The sequence below is a fragment of the Aythya fuligula genome, chromosome 9 (genome assembly GCF_009819795.1).
Source record: "Aythya fuligula isolate bAytFul2 chromosome 9, bAytFul2.pri, whole genome shotgun sequence".
NCBI classification, from domain to species: Eukaryota; Metazoa; Chordata; class Aves; order Anseriformes; family Anatidae; genus Aythya; species Aythya fuligula.
The window spans coordinates 20,025,236-20,051,115 of NC_045567.1; the positions used below are offsets into that span (position 1 = coordinate 20,025,236).

Consider the following 25,880-nt stretch of genomic DNA (forward strand, 5'->3'; position numbering starts at 1 on the left):
GTCAGTATGGATGAGCCATTGGTTTCCTTCAGCTGCATAGGCCTTCAAAACTGTCCCAGTAGGCCTGGTGAACTTAAACAACATATATGACCTCATTTTATAGCCCAGGGCATGCAAAGCATATCCTTGTATAAAACACTACATTGATGGACTGAGATAAAGTGCTTCAGACACTTTGTGCAGAAGGACACTTTATTACTTCTCCTGAGCAGCCAGAAAGCCTGGCATTACACAGGGCAGACTTGACCAGTTCTTTCTTTGAAAACTTTTTTAAAGCTACAAAATACCAACAGTTTATTCATTTATTTATATATTTAGGTAGAGGAATCTATGGTTAGAGAAACAGACCTGCAGACTTCCTTCTTAAAAGGTGAAAGACAGAATGATTATATTTTAAAATCAACCCAGGCAATGCTACAGAATAAATACTGCAGAATAATTCTTATAGGAGACAAGATGTCATAAATGGTGGCTGACTAATGCTTTATTACTATCTTTAACTGATTGAGAACCAGCCAAGAACAATGCTATGTAATTAAATACTTTAATGCTACATAGGGTCTTGTATAATTCTGAATCTTCAATGAACTGTAAAAAATGTTAAATAAAATATAGGTGGAGCTTGTCAAGCACTGTAAGACTTCAAAATATTTTCCTCTTTTAAAGCTTACTGTATCATCTAACACAAGTATCTGTCATGCTGCCTGAGTTGCCACCACACAGTACTGTTAGCTGTGATGTCATGACAGAAACACCACAGTGCTGTATTCTAATGACCACTTGTATTGTAATAAACTTATGTTTTCTGCAGAGAAGATGAGGAATAAAAAAATAGCTTTAATCTTGGATACTCATTGAGATTTTTTTGTAAGTGTACAACAGTTTTGAACACCAAGCAGTGTGCGATTACAATTTTAGCTCAACTGGAGAGCATGTTAAACACCATACCTGTAAAGTCCTGGAGGAGCTTGCTGAACCAGGAAGCTTTTCTCTAAGCTTTGCAGCACATCATTGAGCATCCTGACTCTGATAGGAGCTCTCTCCTTGGGGTCATTAGCTGGGCGCATCTCATCTGATTGGAACAATTCTGCAGTGTCCCTCAGTCGTGATGCCACCGCAAGCAGCTGAGAAGCGTCTACTTTGTCACCTATAAGCACTAAGAGAAAGACACTTGCCTGTAATTCAAATAGCATTATTTATAAATCTTGCTTACAAATTAAAAATAACAGTGGAATTAGAGCCTGAAATTCTTTTCCTTCGTAAAAATCATGTAACAGATCAGGGAAAGCCACAGATCATTGTGTGTATGTTGTGATCTATTTTTCAAAGAGGATCAATTTAGACTGTGACATTTTAAGATCTCATAAGCTGTGAGGAATGATTTTGGGTACAGCTTGGAACTTACCATTGAAAAAACAGTCATGAAGAAAGCAATGTTTAACTACTAGTAACTGTAAAATTTCTCCCTAAGATAGTGTTTGGTCAATTCCATGGGATGCTACTGCTCTCAAGTTTGAAAGAGAAGGGTGTGCGCTTAGATGCTATATAGAAAATTGTAATCTAGAGCGCTTAATTGAATTTTGTTCAACATTTTAAAATTCTAAGGGTTAACAACACTTCTAGAAGGGATATGAAATTGCTTCTTTTAATCACTTAAATCGTATGCCAATGAGCCAACTAACACTTTAACTGACATACAAAATTATATTCTAAATCAGCCAGTATTTTCAAAACTTTTAAAATTCGGAGTGTTAACTGTTACTTTTTAATCCATTACAGACACTAAAAGAATAAAAACCCCATCACTTTGGAACACATGACAATTTTGTATTTCCTGGTTCATGACCCAGAAAGAAAAAGCAATACATGTATTGAAGACTTGTGAACATGCAATACATTCCCATCTGCAGTGCAGGTGAAGAGCATGCCTTCCTTTCCCAGTGTGTGCGTAGACTGCGTTAAGATGGACCAAATTTATACAAGGTCATGGAGAGAAAGCAGTGTCTGAACCTGATATAAAGTCAAAGCAGTATCAACCAGCAAAAACATGTCTAGGATGCAGAAATGATCTTTAAGGCCAGGATTCACTTTGCCTATTAAGGACAAGAAATTCACCTCTTTTTAAACGACGATTTAAGATATCTTTTAAATGATGATTTAATCAAAACAAACCATTTAACTTTAGAAGCTGGCTGACCTTTAGTTGGAGGTACAAATCTCAGTGCATTTACTACCTTAGTGACTGAGTTGATTAATACAGAAAAGAGGTTCAAGATAGAAGTCAAATGAATGCTGAAGTTCCTTGCCTAATAGATATATGGAGATATCAGAAATACTAAAGGGAGAAACTCAACCAATTTCTTGAACTATGGATGGGTGGAAGCTGAAAGGTGAGTATTTAAAAAGAATGGAAAAACAAATAGATACAACTAAGACATTCAAGGAAGTGCCTGAATATTTTATATTCTCCCTCTCATACGGAAAAGGAGAATTGTTTTTGGATACATTTCAGCAAAGATAAAGTTGTTCATAGATTCATATGCATTCCTGTCATTCAGCTGACTAATCCATTCCAATCTAGCACAACAGATGTTCCAAAATACATTGTCACGGAGAGATAGATGCTGCTTTGAGAGAAACTGACAGACTTTCTGAGCTATCAGGATGAATTTCAACAATGAATGGAAGTTCCCTGTGTGAACAGGAGTGAGAGAAGACGATTTATGTCAGTCTTGGTTTCGGACAAAGTTACTTTGTTAATGGCTCTTGATCAGTTCACCCTTCCCTAATTAGAATGGATAACAGGCACTGTAGTATCTTGATGCACAGGCTTGGTATCTCCCTGACTGAGTATGGAGTAATTTCAAGTTTGAGTGAGTTACGTTGATACCTCAGAAGAGCATTTTCCAAGCATATAACCTTGGTACAGTTTGGATATTTGCAAAATATCAGTATCATCAATTTTCAAATCTCAGGTACAGATCCTATGTAGCTGAAGACTTTACAATTGCTGGGCATATAATCCAGGCATTGTGCATACCTTATCCTGGGACACGTCAATATGGGAAGGTTTAAAATCACCATTAGATGGAACGCTTTTGTTTCAACTTCATACTCCAAGCAACATACAATATTTATAATTGTTATTTTGCATATGACATAAATAATTGTAAATGTCAGCTATGTCTTTTCAACAGAAAATGTGAGATAAAGGCAAAATACATCAATTGTATATTTGGAAATTAAGCCACCCACCACCACTCTTTTATACTAACAAAATAAAAAAGAAAACAGTAAATGCTCTCACTACTTCACCATAGCATGCTTTTTGCCCCTAAGCCAACTACATTTCCTTTACATTTATGATTTAAAAGCACAGTTTACATCACACTCTAAACCAGAATTCATTATAAAACAAACACACAGAACCTTTTTTAATACTTCAGTACAAAAGCTATAAGTGTCTCTGGCTAGTGTTACCATAGAGAACTACTGACACTGCTTTAAGGGCAGCAGCAGTTTTTATCACAGCACACTGAACTTCATTGCCAACAGAAACTGCAATGTATGCTTTACTCAACTTGAGAAGCTTGTAGTGGATGGGGAAATGATTCCCAAAGAAAAGGGTACATTAACTAATAATGTCTTAAATATCTTGTGATGCTTCTACAGAGAGAAGAAAAAAAAAAAAAAAAAGCAAGTGTAATTTCCCTCAAGATAAAACAATGCTATGTTATTATATTTTGTACTCTTTGTCCTTTTCTCTCCACTATGAATCATGATGAATCATCTGAGCTAGTTGTTTAGTTGTTAAATAAATAAAATTACAAGTACAAGAAAGTGACTCAAGAGTATATATGCTCCCAATCAGTGAATTACACTGTTGAATTTCATTACACTTGCTAAATGTAACTGGATTTTACTCAGGGAACAGGTTATACCAAGTACACACACACACACACACACACATTGAATACAGTAGCCTTTCCTTGTGAAACCAACTGCTCTTAGATAAAGTACTGCTAGTGATTTAACATCTCAAATTGTGTTTGTGCTCTCTGGTATCAATGTACCTGCCTAGGGATACTTACAGAAAAATGGGCCCAGACAAATCAGCAGGTTAAGGCATGACACCCACTCTCCATGCGCATGTGTTTGCATGTAAGAGAGAAGGGAAATTGCTTTAGGTTTTGCTTAACTTGCACACTCAGGACTGGGTATGGTGTGGAGTCATATTCAGTGGCAAGATTGTTCATATTGTGCAAAACTGGATGATCAGATCTGGCAGTGAAAAATCTGAAGGTGAAAGCTTTGTAAAAACTAAAAGGGGGCAGAGACATAAATCCAAGTACATCCTCAGTGCAAAGAATATGTTGCCATCAGCTTCCATTTTGCTACCATGACTGCTACTAGCCAAACAAACTAATCTGCTGTTGCTACTACAAGTCTCTTTTCAAAGATGTCGTGATATATAACTATACATATCAATACAGAAGTAATTATCTATGACTTAGTACAGAACTACTGAAGCAAATATAGTGTACTGCTACAGAATAGATACACATCCTTTCCCTTCAGCATCAAATGCTCTGTGCACAGAAAATGCATTTTTGCATGTTTTTTTTTTTTTTTTTATAAGCCTGATGGTAAGGTTTACCACTACTAATATATAATATCCGTGAAAGGATACTGAAGACAAGATGTCAGTGTTTCATGGCAAAGAAGGTATTTCTGTCATATATATAGATAACTAACTGTGCATTTTTCACATTCGTAGGAGTCAAGAATAATGGGTGAGAACAATAGAGGGAAACTGTCTGAACATTACAGAGAGATGGAGCAAGCAACTCTGAAAAGCATCCTAAGTGATCAGGGAAATATGGTCAAGCGGGTAAAACGCTCCCAAGCTGAAGATTAGCAGATAGCTGCAGGCAATGAGCATGCAGCCATCAAGTAAATGACAGAGATATGTTTCTGTATTGATTTTTCTCAGGACAGAGAGTTCAGAATGATGTTTTGAAATGTATGGGTTGAGCCAGGGCTGTGGAAAGTCATGCAGACTTTCCTGGAAATGGCTTATCATAAAATAGATTATTTTTAAACTTCTGCTAGCACTGCCTACTATTATCACCACAAGTACTTCAGCTGCTGTAACTTCTGTAAAAGATCCATTCTGTGGAAAAGAAAGGGACTAATAGATTGGAAGCAACAGACAACTGACACTGTGTCAGCTAAAGAGCTTTAAATCACAACCTCTGCCTTCCTATATAGGTCAAAACTGAAATTCTCACCCCCAGTTAACTTTGTCTTGATAGGCCTCTCTCACCCAGTGATGGCTTAGAGCTTACCTGATTTGCTTATTCAGGCTGCCTGAAGCTGTGGATGCCCCATCCCTGAAAGCGTTCAAGGCCAAGCTGGATGGGGCTCTGAGCAACCTGATCTAGTTGCTGGCATCCTTGCCCGCGGGGCAAAATCACTGGGACTAGATAATCTTTAAGGTCCCTTCCAACCCAAGCCATTCTGTGATTCTATCAATACACCAAAATATGATGAAACTGTAAGGGACAAGGGACAAAAATGGGAGGATGAAAACACATGATACTTAAGCAGAACACTTACGTAGTCAAGTGACACTGAATAGTGAATGATCCTAGACTTCCTTTTCCTCCCTAGTCCTTGGAACTAGAGCTAAAACAGACTCTTTTCATAATTGGCAAGAGGGTTTATTGTTCTTCTGCAAAGTTCTGAGGACATCTTAGTAACATGCAATGGAGTAAGTTTCTTACAACACACCAGTTACTAACTGTAGAAAAGAAAGGAAAACAAAACTGAAAAGGACAGCCCCGAGAAGCAAAGGGAACGTACAGCTGTGCCCTTTAACTGTGTTACCTTAAACAGCTCAAGACAAGCTCTTCTATCAATTCTATACAAAAAGATTGCAGAATGCTTTTTCTTTTATCAAGCCCTTAAAGGCCACAAGACAACAGAAAGACCTAGAAGTGAGAAGGTGACATAGCAATATTAGTAACAGCTCCACAATCTTGATGAGCACTTTCTTATCAAAGCATTCTTCCTACACCCAGCAAACAGTGCCAAACCCAGAGTCAATTGTATCTGCATCATATGCAAGTTATCAGTCAGTTTTGTTTACTTTCTAACTAGAAACTGTCTTGTCCCTCTTCCTAACCTCAACACACAATATAAAATGCATCAAGATCATTCAGCTTCAAATACAGACGATAAGCATTGATAAATCATCGTGATTTTTCATGGTTGTGAACAAACGAAGGTCAGCATGATCCACCAGGGTAAGCTAAGGCAGTAATCAAACAAGGAAGATGATGGTTGAAAATAGAGACAAATGGCAATGGGATTAGAAGCCCTCTCTTGCTTGTACCAAATACAGTCTTGAAGGAAAATAAAATCAAGGAGTACAGTCACAGCAGTTGTTATCTTTAACTCTAATTATGAGATTTTAATAGTAATTATTGCTTAACTGACATAATAACATCAGATTAAATATAAACAGTTTATGGTTTTATTTACCAACAAAACCTTTTTTATTTAACATTATATAATGACACTGTTTAACTAGTAAAATCACTGGCTATCATTCAAGTGGAAATTAAAAATCTGTTGATGATTTAAGGGACTAGATGATTCCCTTTTTTCTCTGTATTAATAGAGAACAATATTCCTCTAACAAGAATTACCTTTAAGACTGTTCTGAACTTCTAGTGCGATGTCGAGGGCGTTAAATGGCAAAACTGGTTCATTGGCAATTTGTAAAGTCACTTGTCCTGTTAGCTGAAAAATATAAAACAAAACAAAACACAACAACATCAAATAGTTTCTAACAGATTAAATAACCAGCACTTCTCATAGAATAAACATAGTTTCATTACACTGGATTTTCAGGGAAAAATTAGTAATATCCCATAAGCACATATTTTTGAAAAGGAAATTGACCTAGACCCATTGTCTTTCCATTACAACATGAAAAGATGTTAAGAGATTACAATTTATGACTACACATAAGAATTCTGTGCAGTACTTTTTCTTTGGACCTAGGACACTAGACTACAGTAGTCTCTGAAGGGCTGTAGTTGTGCTTCATTTGCAAATAAAACATCTCAATTTTCTAAGAATAGGAATGAGGTTTATTGTTTTAGGTCTCTGCTTTTAGTCATCAGGTTTTAAGAGCATACACATTTATAAAAAAAAAAAAAAAAGGAAGAAATCATAGACATTGACAGAGCTTCAGATCAAGCCCCTGGCTAATCATATGGCTAAATTCAAGCTGACCTTAAACCTTAGAATCTTTTGAGGAGATGCATAACAACTTGATACACAGAGATACACAACTTCCAACTTGGACAAAACACTAAATTTTCTTAGTAACTTACTGATTGAAATACCCAAATGAGTGAACTCTCAGTCCAACCCAGACTAGACATTAGGACATGTCATGAAACCCAATGAAACCCAACGGCATAAATGCTTCTTTTCAACAGTTTCAGAGATGAGGCCAAGTACTGACTAGGCTGAGTATTTTATGATTTTTTTTTTTTTTTTAATTTTTATTTTTTCCCCATTTATACAAGATACACTCTCCAGCTCAAGGCTAAGACATGATACAGGAGCTATGTATGAAAATGTGGTTTTTTTTTTTTTTTTTTTTTTTTTTTTTATGGACTATACACCTAGCCTGTGATTAATCAGATTATTTTGGTTTCTAGGCTGTCAAGTCCATCACTGCTTGTGGGAGCTATAAGAGCAAACTGACAAAAACATGCAAGAAACTTCCATTCATCTCCTTTGTATCTTGATATTGCAAAAAGGATAAAAATCACTGTAGGACTGCACTCTAAAATGGAATGATGGCTGCAGGTGATGGTGATCACGTTGATAAAAATGTGGACTGAACAAAATCATATTGTACAATACTTCCCTAGGTGCTGGGGATGTTAAAATAATATCTGTCCTTCAGAAGCAATATGATAGCTGCTGTGCTGAAAGTAGCATTTTAATTCTACAATAAGAAGTAGTGGGAAAAGACAACAATTCTAAATAATAATAAAAACAATATTACTGCAAGTGAAAAAGAAACCCTCCTCCTAGGAAGGTTGAACTGCTCAGGACACTAGTTGGTGGAGTCCCTTGGGAGGCGGTTCTGAAGGGCAGAGGGGTCCAGGAAGGCTGGGCGCTCTTCAAGAGGGAAGTCTTCATGGCGCAGGAACGGTCTGTACCCACGTGCCCAAAGACGAGCTGGCGGGGAAGAAGACCGGCCTGGCTCAACAGAGAATTGTGGCTTGATCTTAGGAGGAAAAAGAGGGTTTATAAGCTTTGGAAAAGTGGGCAGGCCACTAAGGAGGACTTTAAAGAAGTAGCGAGGCTGTGCAGGGACAAAATTAGGAAGGCCAAAGCTCATCTGGAGCTCAATCTGGCTACTGCCGTTAAAGATGACAAAAAACGTTTTTATAAATACATCAACACAAAAAGGAGGACTAAGGAGAATCTCCATCCTTTACTGGATGCGGGGGGAAACTTAGTTACAAGAGATGAGGAAAAGGCGGAGGTGCTCAATGCCTTCTTTGCCTCAGTCTTTAGCGGCAATACCGGATGTTCTCTGGATACCCAGTACCCTGAGCTGGTGGAAGGGGATGGCGAACAGGATGTGGCACTCATTATCCATGAAGAACTGGTTGGTGACCTGCTACGGCACTTAGATGTGCACAAGTCGATGGGGCCGGATGGGATCCACCCAAGGGTACTGAGGGAACTGGCAGAGGAGCTGGCCAAGCCACTGTCCATCATTTATCAACAGTCCTGGCTATCGGGGGAGGTCCCAATCGACTGGCGGCTAGCAAACGTGACGCCCATCTACAAGAAGGGCCGGAGGGCAGACCCGGGAAACTACAGGCCTGTCAGTTTGACCTCAGTGCCAGGAAAGCTCATGGAGCAGATCCTCCTGAGAGTCATCATGCAGCACTTGAAGGGGAAGCAGGCGATCAGGCCCAGTCAGCATGGCTTTATGAAAGGCAGGTCATGCCTGACGAACCTGATCTCCTTCTATGACAGAGTGACGCGCTGGGTGGATGAGGGAAAGGCTGTGGATGTGGTCTACCTTGACTTCAGCAAGGCTTTTGACACTGTTTCCCACAGCATTCTCCTCAAGAAACTGGCTGCTCTTGGCTTGGACTGGCGCACGCTTCGTTGGGTTAGAAACTGGCTGGATAGCCGGGCCCAAAGAGTCGTGGTGAATGGAGCCAAGTCCAGTTGGAGGCCAGTCACTAGTGGCGTCCCCCAGGGCTCGGTGCTGGGGCCGGTCCTCTTTAATATCTTCATCGATGATCTGGACGAGGGCATCGAGTGCACCCTCAGTAAGTTCGCAGATGACACCAAGTTAGGTGCGTGTGTCGATCTGCTTGAGGGTAGGAAAGCTCTGCAGGAGGATCTGGATAGGCTGCACCGATGGGCTGAGGTCAACTGCATGAAGTTTAACAAGGCCAAGTGCCGGGTCCTGCACCTGGGGCGCAATAACCCCAAGCAGAGCTACAGACTGGGAGAGGAATGGTTGGAAAGCTGCCAGGCAGAGAAGGACCTGGGAGTGATGGTGGATAGTCGGCTGAATATGAGCCAGCAGTGTGCTCAGGTGGCCAAGAAGGCCAACGGCATCCTGGCTTGTATTAGGAACAGTGTGACCAGCAGGGCTAGGGAGGTGATCGTCCCCCTGTACTCAGCTCTGGTGAGGCCGCACCTCGAGTACTGTGTTCAGTTTTGGGCCCCTCGCTACAAGAAGGACATCGAGGTGCTTGAGCGGGTGCAGAGAAGGGCGACGAAGCTGGTGAGGGGCCTGGAGAACAAGTCCTACGAGGAGCGGCTGAGGGAGCTGGGCTTGTTCAGCCTGGAGAAGAGGAGGCTCAGGGGTGACCTTATCGCTCTTTTTAGGTACCTCAAGGGAGGCTGTAGCGAGGTGGGGGTTGGCCTGTTCTCCCACGTGCCTGGTGACAGGACGAGGGGGAATAGGCTTAAGTTGAGCCAGGGGAGTTTTAGGTTGGATGTTAGGAAGAACTTCTTCACTGAAAGGGTTGTGAGGCACTGGAACAGGCTGCCCAGGGAAGTGGTGGAGTCACCATCCCTGGAAGTCTTCAAAAGACGTTTAGATGTAGAGCTTAGTGATATGGTTTAGTGGAGGGCTGTTAGCGTTAGGTTGGAGGTTGGACTCGATGACCTTGAGGTCTCTTCCAACCTAGGAAATTCTGTGATTCTGTGATTCTGTGATAGGAAAGTAAATGAAAACAGGGTATTAGCAGGAAGACAACTTTCCTGGAGAAAGTTTAATAGAACTCCAACAACATTTCTAAGAATGCATTTAAGAAATAGTGTTTCTGACCTGACCACAGACTGAGCTGAGTCTCTGTACTGAGACTGAAGGAACATGCTGTATATTACACTGCAACCTACATCTGTGCAGAGACATAGTCTGGAACTACTGAGATTTACTTCTAGAAAATATTGCCAAAGACACAAAGAAAAAGTTCACCATACATAGAGTGAGAAAAAAGTAGGTAGTAATGGTGATATGTCAGGATGTTTTCAGGAAAACTAAAGAACTAAGCCTGAACTTGGAGAAAGATGAAAAATACAATGTTTGGACATCTGTGTTAAAGTATTACACAGAAAACTCTTATATGACTTTTCTCCAAACATCCTAACTGCACGGGACATTAATGTTTGAAGGCCATTACGTTTTCTGTCAGCGCTAATACACTGCATGGAAAAACAATAAGAAACACTGGTCTTAGGAATAAAAGAATGGTACTGCAGAAATACAAAAAATAAAACGTTAGGGCAGACAGAAATCTTTACATAACTGTATCTAAAACAGGTTCATGTAATCCAACCATAAACAACTTTAAAAATTTGTTCTTAAATGTCCAAACACCACGCAAAATTCTTCCTTGTCCTGCACTGAACTCCCCCAATATGCAACTGCCCAAAATATTAATAACCTGTAAGTTGCTACAGAAAAGCAACTGCAGAAATGAAATAACATCCTATTAAGCAGAAGGCATTCTATATGGAGACCAAACCCATTGAATCCTAAATATTACTACATTTAAAGTCTTCCATGATACACCATTTCTGCAAAAACCTTCACTAAACCATAATGAAAGATACATATTTATATGAAAGATATGCATTTTAGTGACATGAATGGTTATACCATGCTATTGATTCTTTTTAATCTGTTACTGCAATGCATAAGAACACAAGAGTATGGAGGAAAAACGTTTCTTTCTGAGGCACCAAAGCGATATTAAAGAGAATGCTACGGTAAGCATTTTTCTTTTTCATCTGAGTTCTTTCCTTTTGTATCTCTTCCAAGCAATTTTATTTTGTTTTGTGACTACTCAAGTTGTTTCTTCTTACTTATCCAAATAAAGTTATACCACCAAAATGTTATGACTGACCAAAGCATTTTGGAAATTTTATAGTAGCTCTGCATGTAATAATACCGACATTTGTGTGTCAGTGAACAGGTAACAGCAGAGCTTATTAAATCATGTACTCTTTAGGCTAATCTATAAGAAATCAATCACAAGAAGGAAAGCTCAGAGCATTGATTTGAACAAAGTAATAATGCTGCAGAAGCATATATCAAACCCACATAATGCAGCAAGACAGAAAAGGCCACTGATTTCTTATTTACAGTATTATTTTCAGATATACCATTCCCTCAAGTACAACACTGAATATACACAGAAAATAAAGACAAACTTCTTCCCCCCTTTCCCCAATGAAAAATGGTTCAGACTGACTATTGAATTATTAAATTTAAGAATAACTTAGCAAAGAGTAAATGCAACTATTTTCTCATAAACTGAAACAGTAAAGCAACATAATTGATTCTATTCCCATACTGAACCGATTGTAACACTAATGACAACTTTTCAAGTAACATTTATACATAATGATGCACACACAATGCACACAGTAATTGATGTAACATATGCACAATTATCCAGTCTAAAGAAAAAAAGTAGTTCAAATGCTAATTGATTCTGAAATTCTTTTCATTAACAATTTAAAAAGAAAAAAAAATAACATTTCTACCACACTTGACTTAGGGAAAGGTATTCTTCAGTAAAGTAAAAGGCATTTAATGAACTTTAAAGATAAATACTAATATAAAACATAATGATAATGGTAGAGTTATACAGTACACTACAAAATAAATCTGAACATGCAACAGAGGTTTATAACTATTAACTGTGTGAGATATCATTTTTTCAAGATCTTTTACCTTACAGCATAAACATATTTCTAGGAAGGAAATAATGACTGTCCCTGCCTCTACCTGTCTGACACCATGCATATCTCAAAAGCCAAAAAAAGCTCTGTCAAAAATGCTGGTGTTAAAGACAATTTAGTATCCCATGACACTTCCTAAATTCAGCCATTGGCTCTTCTGTCCTCCAAAGTGTTGTAACCTACTCACTTTGAAACTACGTCTTCTTGAAATTCTACGCAAGTTATAAACCACAGTTTGCTATGAAAGTCATCTCACAAGGACTTTACGTGGATCTGTATCACTCTCCAAAAGACTGTATGACCATAAAATAATGAAACACACGTAATATGTTTATCTATGTAAATTAGAAATATTCTCTATCTTATTAGTTCTCTCACAATGTAAATAAGAAAATTAAAATGGAGGGCTTTCATCACAGGAAATGCCTTTTTTTTGTGTGTGTGTCTGTGTGTGTGAATGTCACACCTGTTTTACCAGTGAGTTAAACTGAGTCTTCATGGTAACTTAATCCTTCAAATATAAAAACTACCTACCTAACAGATCAAAGCACTTTGACTGAAATGCAAAATTAATAATAATAAAATAAAACACAGAATACAAAAACGTGATTATTTATTTTTTTCCTCCACACATTCAGTTCTGCTTTTGGGGCATGCTGTTCTTGGTCAAGACTTGCAGGGATACATCTTAAATGTTATCCACTTTTAATGGACAGTGCAGGGATGGCAACTTATCTTCCATTCTACCATATGTGCAGAAACTTGCATGATAATAAACACTTTTAGTGGATACAATGATATGAAAATATTATGCATGATAGGGAACAGTCTGCTAGAATATAGTGTACAGGCACTTTCTTTAGCACAGAAGTTCACATGCCACTTTTTTATTTTTTTCTGGTCTAGTGGGATTTGGAACTGTGCACAGTATCTAGCCCATGAGCTATGTAAAGCTCAGTGGGTGTAAGTGCTAAGCTTCTAGGACATTTTTGGTTACATTGCGAGTGCTAAACTCAAAAGAGACATCTCAGATCTCATGTGCCAAGTTACAAACAGCATAGGTGGATGGGCTTTAAGTTGCCTTCCAACCCGAACCAGTCTGTAATTCTATGATTCTACACTTTTTTTTCTTCCCTTTACACTATCACTTCCAAATTTTTGTTATATATAATTTTATTCTATGCATATTAAAAACACTTCACATTACTGATACCTGTGCACTTTTAGAGAAAACCAGCATACACATGGCAGCTGAACTACCAAAAACATGACAATCATTAGCAAGCAGACAATTAATAAGGTGGCACAGGCTACCTGTGCAGATTCCTGACTAGACTGAAGAGACCCACTGCATGTAGTACTTGAATAGTTCCTGTAAATAAGGAATAAATCCCTGCATACATTAAGTTCCTCTCTCAGAATCCCAACATCAGCAATCTCAAATGTTAAAACAATCAGCCTTCCCCAGCCTCTCCATCATGCATAATTAAATATTTTTGATAACACAGATTTCCCAAATTTGCTTCCTGCTTTTTTTTAAAGACTTCCTTCAAGCTATCTTTTTTTTTTTTTTTTTTTTTTTTTTTTTTTATAATCCAGAATGAGAAACCAAGTCTACTTAAATGAAATCCATGATTTCCAAGCTATACCATAATTTCATCCTAGTATTACTGGACAAATGGCAGTAATTTTGAGGCTCAAGATAAATTAATAGGCATTTTTAACACAGATCTCAATGCACTTTCTTTTTTTTTTTTTTTTGCATAGTCAGTCTTCACAGTTTTTTTTCTTATGTTTATCACCCCAAAAAATTTACTTGAGTTTCTTGAGGTCATAAAGGAGAATCCTGTGGCAGAAGGGTGAGAATACGACCAGTTCTTTGACTATTTTTCTGAACTGCTAAAGGAATATTACCTCAACAAAGAAACAGAAATCTGGCCATACGAGTGCACAACCATGTTTGCTTTGAACTAAAATTGTCAACTTCTGAAAATTCAGAACTTCTTAAAAAATTCAATAGCACAATATTTGTTTGTTGTTGTTCTTACTGATATTCACCTCAGCACTGGGACGTGTATTTACACTACCGATCTGGTGAAATTTTGGGTTAAATGATATTTGGTTCAAAATACTGCATTTTAGGTCAGTAGAGGGCTCTCTGAGAAAAGAGTACGATGAGTCTGTGGCTACAATAGGTGAAATAGAGCATAGTAATTCATAACAGATAGCTGTTTCTAACCAAGGGAAACATAAATCACATTTGAGGTCTTGTAAATATTACATCTTATTTCAACACCCCCTCCAACATTTAATAGTTTATTTACTCTCAATACAGGAAATACTGACCAGGAAGTAAAAGTCTTAATGAACAAAGCATGGATCTCTTTGCAGGTATCCTGTGTGTAGCAAACTACACAAGTTACTTGATTAAGGCGGCTCACAGCATCAACCCAAAGTTCGGTACTAAAATATACTGGAATTATGGTAGCTTGGGCAGCTTTCTGTGGAGCACAGATCTTGACTTACAGTCATATGCTACCTTTGCTGCATGACTCTTGATGCAATTCTGAAGAACATACATGTACAGATTAAGATCAAAAGGATTCTCTTATTTAAATGATTAATTTTCTTAATACCTAATTTGTTGGCTGACATTAATGTACATTGCTTAGAGGACTGAAAGTAAATTACCTATAGATTTCATTCACAGCTGGTAGGGACCATTTAGCCCAGTGCCTTAAATTAATTGCACTTCAAAGAAACTCATACTCCTGTTTTGTTTTCCGTGTATATGCAGAAATTCCTACATCTCAAATATTTATGTAAATTACATGGAGGTATAAATTATGTGCATATTAAACTATTTATTTGAATCATAATCAACATATTTATTTTAAATTGTATGGATTTCTAATGAGCAGCACTACCCCATGCCCCAGGTTATAACTTTGTGTGGTAATACGGAGTTAAGAGTTACTAAAACTGTTTCTTTTCACCCACTTCTACCTTCTAACCTGATCACCAATGAAAAGGATGTGTGTGAGGACATCAAGGGGTCACCACCTCTCTCTCCATGTGTGGCAGGGAGCAGTCCTCCTCCCTTTCACAGCAGCAGAGGTGCTTCGAGTCCTGCACCAATGCGCTCAGGAGTTCATCATGGGATATGTCAGATGCCAGGAGCACAAACAGGTCCCAGACGGGACCAGACAGACTCACGCAAGGCAGGTGCACTTCTGACTACTAAAAAATATGCTCCAGATTCTAATTTCAGCTGTGGTCACAGGGGAAACACACTTCTGAAGTGTCTGTTGGTAGCTATGGTCAGAGACTGGGAACAGGGTTGAAGTCCAGCCTGTTAAAGCAGTTCTCATGCTCTTGTTACTGCAGCAGCAGAGAGCAGGGATCGGTAACTCAACTTCCAAGATAACGGCTTAACTTAGGCTTGGCACCACATGAATGAACCCGGTTTGTTTGGAACCGAGGCAGAGCCATTTCATGCCTGTGCTGAAGATACAGTGATAATGCTCACACAGGGAACCATGAAGTTGATGCGAAAGCACAGTTCCCTGTGTGGGAAGGGTAGCAGTGCAGAATTGTAGCTAGACAGGGAGAGTCACTGAAGTGATTTGTTCTTATTTTTTCCTACATATAAACACAAATTGCACATCTTTGAAGTATGCAGGTAAGCAGCAATAATCTTGAGATGAGTTTATAATCATGTATTTCATATTTATGTCTGTCAAATTCTAGTGGTATCTAGGTGCAAAGAAAGTGTCAGATGAATCAAATTCTAGACGGGCCACTAAATTTAAGCCTCTGGTTAAAAAAAAAAAAAAAAAAAAAAAAAAAAAAAAAAAAAAGCTTAAAGTCACTCAGACTTTGCTTTAGTGTGGGTAGTTACGAGCATGCCAAAGGATATAACAGATGCCCTTCTGCACGAAGAGCTTCACGAGCACTGGGTGAAGTGCTCACATCACAAGGATATAAATCTTTACACCATTACAAACCTTCATACTATATTTCTTAAAGAGAATTTTAAAAGTTTGTTCCAGCATTAATTCTTTTTTATCTCCAACTTTAAAGGCAGGTTGCTCTGGTTACCAGCTACAGGCTTTGAATGTGACAAATACAGAAAACTTTGTTTTAGAGCTGAATAATTTGCATATAGCATTCCCATAAACAAGGATGGCATCACTGCACACAAAGTGACCTTTTAAATGCTTGCATTCTCTGACCCACTTCAGGTATAGCAAGAGAAGTGGGAAACTGCATCCTTTTTAAAGATCCTTTTGAAAGAAACAATGTTAACTGCCTGAAGCTGGTTACAGGCAGTCCTGAGGAAATGGATTTAGCTATTGTGGTAGAAAGAGAAATATGTAATAAAATATGAAATGAAATTTATTTGCACACATCAGAGGCAAAGATCCCTAATGACAATAATCACATACAGAAATTGCACCTTGGATAGATCTCTACTACCTTAAATCAAGGCTACGTAGCCTATTGTTTTCTTTATTTTCACATGTAATACAGGCATTCCAAGGACAGAACACACACCTAGCTAACTGCAAACTGCAGGACAAGAAATTTTGAGTATTTTCAAATCATGAAGGAAACTTTAAAGTAAAGAAAGCAAATGCCACCTCATAATAGAAGACAAGATGTATCAGTGTAGATTCCTAGGCACTGGTACATAGCTATAGAAAACATCATGTTCTTCTTTGCTATTAAAGGCCTCCACTGTGTTTGCTACCAGCTAGTGAATATCAGTACCTTAAGACTCCAGTGAAGATGCTAGCTCAACCTGCCCTCCATACTCATTAGATTAGAGGATAATCAAAACTCAAGATGATAGGAATCAGCAAGATAATTAATAGTTTTGTTAATGGCTGCCAGACAGTTGGCCAGTCCTACTGGTCTATGAGCTTTGCAACTCAGACAATAGTGACTAGCAGATAAAACAAGCAACAGTGCAAGTTTGCATTAAATCACCCAGATTCAGAAGCACCCTAAAATAACACAAATTTTAGCACAGCAAACATCATGTTTTCTTACAGTCTTAATTAATGAAAGTACCTTCTCATATGATTCAAGATACATGCATGAACCAAGAATCTTCCTGAATTAGGACCAATCCCACTTTCATACATTCAGGGACATGCAAATACTCCCATTTGGTCTGTAACACCAGTTCTTAATGCTGAATCTGCAGGACTCACCAGAAACTTGTGGACTTGTCAAAAAAACAGATAATAGTCATCAGAGAAGTGCAATAATGAAGAAATCGACAATGTGAAGCTTCAACTATAGCTTTCAGTTTAGGCCTCGATATCATCTTTTTAATCACTCCCCATTTACAGAAATGGTTTTGATTTAATTGAACTCCTTAAAAAAAAAAAGTCTCTAATCACACTTCATCAGCATGCAATTATTATTCAAAGGAAACCATATGTACTATTAGGCCCTCTTAATTAAAATAATGCATATAATCTGCTTCAGTATCTAACAGTCATTCTCCTTGATGTTCCTAATTCCTCCTTTCTCTTCCATTACTGTGACAATACATTTTTATTCTATTTTCTCTCATCTATCCCAATTTCACTTATGTACTTTTCAATGTTAATGTATCATGATATCAGAACACTGGAATGCTTTTATATTCCACCATCCAAAACTCATTGCATAGCATGACCTTCAAAATGTATCAGACCTGACTCGGTCGGGATATTTATGAGAAGAGGATGAGGGAATGCTGTAACAGGAACCTTAAACTATACGATCTTTGATTTGCAATCATTATGTCTTCTCTGTGGACATGAGGAATGTACACCAGGCAGCAGTCAGGCCTTAGCAAAAGACAGATGGGATTTGGGGAGAACCAGGGACAATGGATGGAAGAAATTGACTCTAGGAATTGAAGAAGCTGAAAAAAAACTTCAGTGAGGCAATGGTTCCTTGAAGACCAGAAGTGAAATCTTGGGACAATCAATTCAGCACAGACTCAACAGAATAAGCATTATGAGAACACTACATATTAAAGCCTCCATACTCTCTAACTCAGTGAAGCCAAGATATTAACTAGTTATATAGAGAAAATATTGTTCTTTCCTCTCTTGCAACCTCTTGATGCACAGGTACCTCAATTTTTTCCATTTAGGTCACCCTAATCAGTGAGGACTGGAGCACTGGCAGTTCATTAAAGAAGATAGACGAGCCCTAAGGGTGAGACACTAGTGAACCACAGTGTTGATCCAAGGGAAGCTGAAAATCCATACTTCCCTAGTATATAGCTCACAGAAAAGACTCATAAACATTAACAGACACATTCCACTTCAGGGGAGAATTGGATGGATAATATACTGAGACTATCCCCAGATGCCAGGATATGAAACACACAGGTTACTGCAGTACCCACAGAGGCTCAATTTGTCTGTGAGGTGGTTATTTCAATAAGGATTAAATTCTACTGTTGGATGTACTCACGTGGTAGTTACTAAGCTAGCAAGGTATTTAAACTTTTTGTTGGTATCATAATTGAAAGATGTAATTTCTCTGAATTTTTCACACCACTTTTCAAATTGGAATATTTAATCTTCAATGTATACCATGTAAGATACGTAGAATAAGAAGTATTAAATTGAATTACATTAATAATTTGAAATTTAAATCTCAGGAAGGGATCTCATACCTCCTCCTGTAATTAAATGATATAACTTAAAATATAAAGGTGGTGAAAGATTTTTTATTTTAAAAAGAAAACATTAATTAAAGATGAATATGTTTGGGACTGAGCAAGATTCCCTCAGGCTTGAGGAAAATGCCAAGTCTGACAAACTCTTTCAGCCGTAGGGAATCTCAGGTCAGTTTGCTGAACCAAGTGAAGTATTTTATAATTATCTGGCATGCTCCTGAGGATACCAATTTACCTGAAAAAGAATCTCTCTTACCTTTCAAACTTGTCCCTGAACAACAATGAATAATGACCTAACAAATAATGTTTCTCATCACGGAGTATTTATATAACCAGGGAAAGAAAACTCAGAAAAACGTACCATGCTACAGAACGGCCCTCAGAATTCATAAGAAACCTTAATGATAAAACTCTAAAGCTATCTGAAGTTAGAATTGAGACTTATAACCATGGTTGGGGCCATTATAACACACCTGTTACTACAATAGTCAAATTATGCTAGCCATTTAATTCCACTGCACCCTATCTTTATGTAGGATCTGTATTAAAATGATAAAGACAGCATGATACAGTAGCAACAACAAAGATTAAACAGAGAAGCACATTTTAAAAGCATAAAATCTGAAAACACTGCATGAAATGTTACTACGTGCTCAAATAACAGCAGTTACTGTAAAAAAAGAAAATAAAAAATCATCGTTTACCTCCAGTACTACACCATTGTTGCTTCAGAAACTTCCTGTTTTAAACATCTTATCACTTACAATCATCATGAGTGTCTATGCAACATAAATACATTATATGTCACAGAAAACAATTAAAAAAAACAAAGACTACTCTAAAAGGCTCATTGACTATCTTAAGCTTATCTGATAGAATCAAAGAAATGGGCTATGGCATAAGAAAAGATACAGCTTACTTGAGACTATATGACAAGCTTTGTTGTAAGAACACCTCAAAGGTCAGGACACACCTTGGTGGTAAGCACCATGTTTTTATCAATTTTTGGTCTTGCTGTTGATTCTGTAACTTTTGTTTTGGCTTAGCTGAATGCCTGTTTGTCTCCAGTTTTAAATGAACTTTCTGGAACAAATCTGTTCATCAGAAGAGATCTCAATTTGGGCAAATAGACAAGAAGGCAAATGTTGCCTGAGAATCCCAAATGTAAGGACATCAGAGATGGAACTCTGATGATGGTACTGAAGAAGATGAAAAGGACATTGCTGAAGAAACTGGAGAGGAGAAGAAATCAGGGTTGAAACAAAAGCAAAAAAGATTTAGAAAGAAAAACATGTTGGAATTTGCTGCAAAATATAACCAAGAATTTTAAGAATATCTGAAAGAGAGGAGAAAGATTAAAAAGATAGCTGAGATCATTTCAGCAGCAACACTATAGATGGCTTGCAGGAAGAAAGAAGACTTGTGAGGAAAACGTATCAAGACACAAGAAGGTTACAATGCTGACAAGTGGTTTGACCACAACACCAAGGAGAAAGGAATGTATTTTTAGAAATACTATAAAATGAAATTGGAGCAGAGGAAAATACTTTAGCATACTGTAATCGGTGTGTAGTCAACCTAATTCCTTCATACTATATAAAATTTCAGATAAATTGTTCCTCAAGCTGAAAAAGTATGGCAGAATGGGGCATTGATGTATACAGTCAACAAATTAGTGGGAGTGCTGACAGCACCCAAAGTGATATATGCATGCATGTGTGTGTATAAGTGTACTTGCATACAAAGATCAAAGAGAAAAACTCATCTCAAAATTCTTCTGTTAAAATTGAAAACAGATACATACATTCAGATTTTCAGACCTAAAAAAAAGACTTTGTAGACTCTAATAATTTGTCTTTTTTTTTTCCTGCAGTAGAAAGGCAATGTATACAGGCATTTGATGTATTTTGAATGGCTTTAAATTTGCTGTAAATAACCTTCAAAAGTGTTTTGACAACAGACTGACATTTATAGAACATTTTGCACTCTATGTACATGGTACGTCAGAAACACAAAGCACATTTTCATCCAAGTCTCATCCAATAAAGACATGGGACATTTCTGTGGTCAGAATGCAGACTTCATAGTGGATTTTAACAAATATGTATCGTTTTCATTTATGGACCTAATGAAAAAGACAGATTTTAGAATTCACTCACTAGCCAAAAGCAAGTAAAAAAGTTTTTCTAACATCTTTTAAACTCTATTATAGATTATAAATACTGACCTCTTAAAATATTTGAAAACAGAAGAAATGACACTCTAAATCTTGTTATGGAGACAGTAGCCCCGTTCTTACTCGTGGCCTTTAGGAGTTCTAATGACAATCCTCAGTGATTGCCGTCCAACATCAATGGGAGGTTGCCCCAGGAGATGACATAGGATCTCCGTGTTTGTGCATTCCCAAAAGTTTTAAACTTGCATACTAAGAACAGCCGACAAGTCCTTAAGCATTTCACCCCAAAAATATATGTCTCTGAGGTAGAGCTTTAATTATCTATCTTCACTAGATCTCACAGCTTTTTCTGCTTATTCTGCTCCAGTAACAACTGCCATTTGCAAAGCAGGGAGCAAGAAGAGCAAGAAGGGAGATGAGTACTGTATGAGCAAAGGCTTTTATTTGTGCAGAATATTACATTAAAAAGAGCCCAGTAGCTATTAGTGATTATCAATCTTCAATTACAATAATAGCCATATTAAACAAAAAAGAATAGGCTATGCTGCAAGTCACGGAAAAAAAAAAAAAAAAAAAAAAAAAGAAGTCATTTTTAATTGTCAGTCCTGTTAGTCTAAAAGAGCCTTAGCTCTATTCATTCAGTTATCGTTCTGTAGTTTATAATTAAAGCACTAATGTATATCAGAATTCTTTGATCTCAAAATAAAGAATTCTTTTACCAAAGAAATTAAGAACATGTTAGCTGTAGGAAATTCAAGTTTCCAAGTAAGAATTCAAAGAAACAAAAGTTAAGTAATGTAATTAAGCGAAAACTATTTTTGTTGAATAATAGAAAGAAAAAACTTTGCGAGTAGTCACATGGAAATGTGCAACAGTCTATAAAGTAAAGTGGCAAAAGCTCTTTCTCCTGAAGTGAAATAGAATCCAGAAAGAAGGGAAGGAAGTGTACTGTACTACACTGGCACGTAATAGACTAAATGAACAGAAAGTTCTTTATCTAGAGCTAGCAAGGAGAGGTAATTTATATGTCCTGAAATCTGACTTCAATTAGCATGGATACCATAATGATTCATAGTATCTCATCCACAATATTTTATTTCCACTTGGAATTCAGATTTAAGGGGAAAGATAGCCAGCAGTGTGTTATGTCATGAACTACACCTATATTAATGCAAATAAAGAGAACTACTTGTACTTATCTACACTGTGTACGAGCACTATCCTAAACACTCAAAGTCAGGAGAACTCTTAACATTCAGTATCTTCTCTTGCAACTTATTGAAAAAGACAGTGTGACCAAAACCTCACTTTAAAACATAAAAAAAAAAATAAATCCAGAATTAATTCTGTCTTATAGTCTGCTAAGAAGAATCTACCTGGGGTTTGACCACCAGAATTCCCCCCTTAAGTCCTCTGCAGGGTTGCTCTCAGTGAGTTCTCCCAGTCTCTACTCGTGTCTGGGATGCTTCAACCCAGAGCAAGCTAGAAAAACAATTTTCTTCTGTCAGTATTACATTTTGGTGACTTTCTTTCTGAATAGCTTAAATTGCTTCAACTGTTTGATTAAAACTCAACAGTTGGCAGAAAGACTTACCTCAATATCAAGGATGTGGTTCCTGTCGTTTCTATGAAAATTTAGGGAATTGTTCAAGCTGAGAATAGAAACTTAAAAAAAAAAAAAAAAAAAAGTACCCACTTCAGCTCTTATAATCTTCTGAATTTCACTGATTTCCTTGCATTCTCTTGAAAATGAGAAGTGTTAGCCTGTAAATCAAATGACTACATTTCTTCATGTTTACTTTCCAATTTTTTCATGACTGCTTCCATTTTTTTCCTATGCCTTATATGAATTTTTCCTGTGTGATTACAACTTATGGACATGGCCTTCATCAAATCCTAAGGTAGTTTCCATGTTTAATTTCTTTTCAAATCAGTCATGCTAACAACAGATAGCTTTTTAAAAAATCAGTTCTTATTCTAAGTTCCAAATACGTAAAATGGTGAATTTCAGTTACAGAGACATTTTAAGGCAATAGTGGTATCAAATTGATACCACAGGTCTACACATGGTATCTAGACAATACTCCCTGGCTGAGATATACTGTTTGTGCTATTTATGTAACCTTCGCAACCTTCCATTCTGGAATGGGAATTAAGCACACTCCATAAGCACAGTCGTCCTGATCAGTCCTGTTTTCATGGAAGGCTGCACAACTCTGTGATGCAGAAATATCAAAGCTAATTTAAGTACTTGTAGTTGATATAGCCACATACTGAGTGTTCTCCTCAGGCTAATATAATCTGTTTTTCATGAGAAAGACACAGCTATATTGCTGATGGGACAGGTTTTGTGCCTTTACCCACTGTATTCTGCCTTTTGGGCTTACCCCAGATCTAAGCTTTCTTCGTTTTCTTGCTTCCCTTGTCACTTATTATTAAGACTCAAAAGCTTCCAGATCTTCTTTATTAAGCACAAGTTACCAGTACCTGTTCTGTAACAGATGAACCCCATTTTACCATAAGGTGCTTTATGACTTGTGATGCTGCTTCCGTAGTCCATGTACAGTCAGACATGTAAGTAACACTAAATAACTGACCAATGACTTAATCTTACTTTTCTACATTGCCGTAGTGAAGATGAAAGGAGAACATGAAGGGCACGAAAAGTGAAACTGTCCAAATTCCCACATCATCTTATATGAAAGTACTTACATAGTCTTGTGACTGACAGTGTTGTTTCAGACTCACATGTTAACATAATTTTAAGATAAAAGATGGAGAGGGAATTCTGTGACATGTAAGTAGTTGTGAGGACATTTAGGATGTTCTAAATCAATAAGCTAAGATGTGATTTAGTGGCCTATACTAATTTCATCTATGAAGTAGAATGAATCCTTAGCTTACTGCTTTAGTCACAAGATCTGCACTCTGACGGAGGAAACGCTGAGTTCTGAAGTGGAGTGCACCTCAGGTGACCTAACAGCCTCTAAAACAACCGTAGACATACATGAAAAGGACTATGATAAGACACATCCTAAATAAAAAGAAATGCAAAAGTAAACTTATACCTTATGCAGTTGGCAGAGAAATTAAATTAAAACAATCTCTCATAATAGAGAGATCCAGGAGGAGGGGTCCCTTACATGTATGCCCCTTTAAAATAGCTGTTTAAAATTAAAGGTGAGAGTACAGACTGAATTGCTTTTATGTATGTAAGTCTCTGGAACATAACTTGCAAATAACTTACGTAATAATAGAGAAGATCACATGATTACGCAAGGTATTATATATTTCAATCCCCTGCTTAAAAGTCATTTACACACCTTTAACAGATTACATTAGACAATGTGAAAGTTGGAAAAAAAAAAAAGGGAATGAGAATATGGAAACTGCGTGTTAGCAGATTCTTGGTTACAAGTGCTTATAAAGCATTCCTAAGAGCACCCAAAGAGCCCTACTTAAGTACTTTCAATGAAAAGATTTTGCAATGCCCTGAAAGATTTAGTCAGTATGAGATGCTGTAGGTAGGTGAATTAGGGAGTCAGAAAATACCACCAGATTGCAATATCTCAGGTTCCGTGTTGACAAATTTCCCAGACATGAATTGAATCTGGAGACTCATCTTAGTCTCACATAATGAGTAAATGGATTTAAGTCTAATTCATACATAATAGTGACTTGCTTTTCCAGTTTGCATAGGCTGGGTATCCAGGAAATGATCACTGGCAAGTATTAGAGAGTAGGATTTTAGAGCTGTGATAGTCTTACGTTGTGACTGTGATAGAGTTACTTCGTTTAATTATGTCCCTGTCTTCTAAAAAGTAGTAGAGTTCTAAGAAGTTTCGCTAAAATCCTCTTTTTCTTCCCCCCCCCCCCCCAAGTACAATAGAAAGCATAATGATATAAATAGCATTAAATGAGATACTAGAAAGTCAGGACAAGTGAAGGGTGTATTTTAAGGAAATGACTTTTTGTTGTTCTTCTGCCTACAATATTCTCAAAAGAGCAGCTCGATTTCTATGATCCACATCCATGAAGCAATTCAAGTCAAAATCTACAAAACTTGAAGGTTTTTAATGAAACATATTTCAGTACTGTAAGGCACAGCTCTTCTAAGCAGTATAGTAAGCACATGTATATTTTGCACTGACTGGAAACAATTTTTTCATTTCATATGTGCTTATAATGATCTCAAATTTGCATGTCAGATTTAGTAACTAGTAACTGAGACACAGAAAGCACAAACACCAAACAGAAGCAGAATTCTATTGTTTTCACCACGGTGAAACGGTGAAAATTGCAGCAAATGGAGGAAGACACTCTGGGCCTTTGAAGAAATGTTTCTTGACAGGCTTCTGAAACAATAGTAAAAAAACCTAGAGACTACCCACCAGCATGGATACTGGATTTATCAAACAGTACTTAACAGGTAGAAAAATTATCCCCAAACAGCAATGGCTACTGAACAAAGTATCTCCACACAATCATGACAACTGAATTCTCAATTTAGTGGAAGAACATGGTGAAATTTATTTATTTATTTATTTATTTTGGTTATAATTTCTGCCTCTTTTGGTCCTCTCAAACTGTAGAATAAAGAAAAAGTACATAGCCTGAAGTGTAACCAGAAAAATGTTATTAATGAATGCACTGAGCAAAACCATGCTTCCATATCTGGGTTTCTCACTTCTTTGC

General features: G+C 37.3%; 1 protein-coding gene across 1 annotated transcript in view; it reads right to left on the reverse strand.

Moving 5' to 3' along the window:
- Window positions 1-25,880, reverse strand: part of NAALADL2 (N-acetylated alpha-linked acidic dipeptidase like 2) — a 328,471-nt gene that overhangs the window by 21,247 nt on the left and 281,344 nt on the right. Inside the window, exons 13-14 of the mRNA XM_032193291.1 lie at window positions 6,714-6,807; window positions 949-1,156 (exon numbers count right to left, since the gene is read on the reverse strand). Coding sequence (XP_032049182.1) covers window positions 949-1,156; window positions 6,714-6,807 — 302 coding nt within the window. The remainder of the gene's footprint in view (window positions 1-948; window positions 1,157-6,713; window positions 6,808-25,880) is intronic.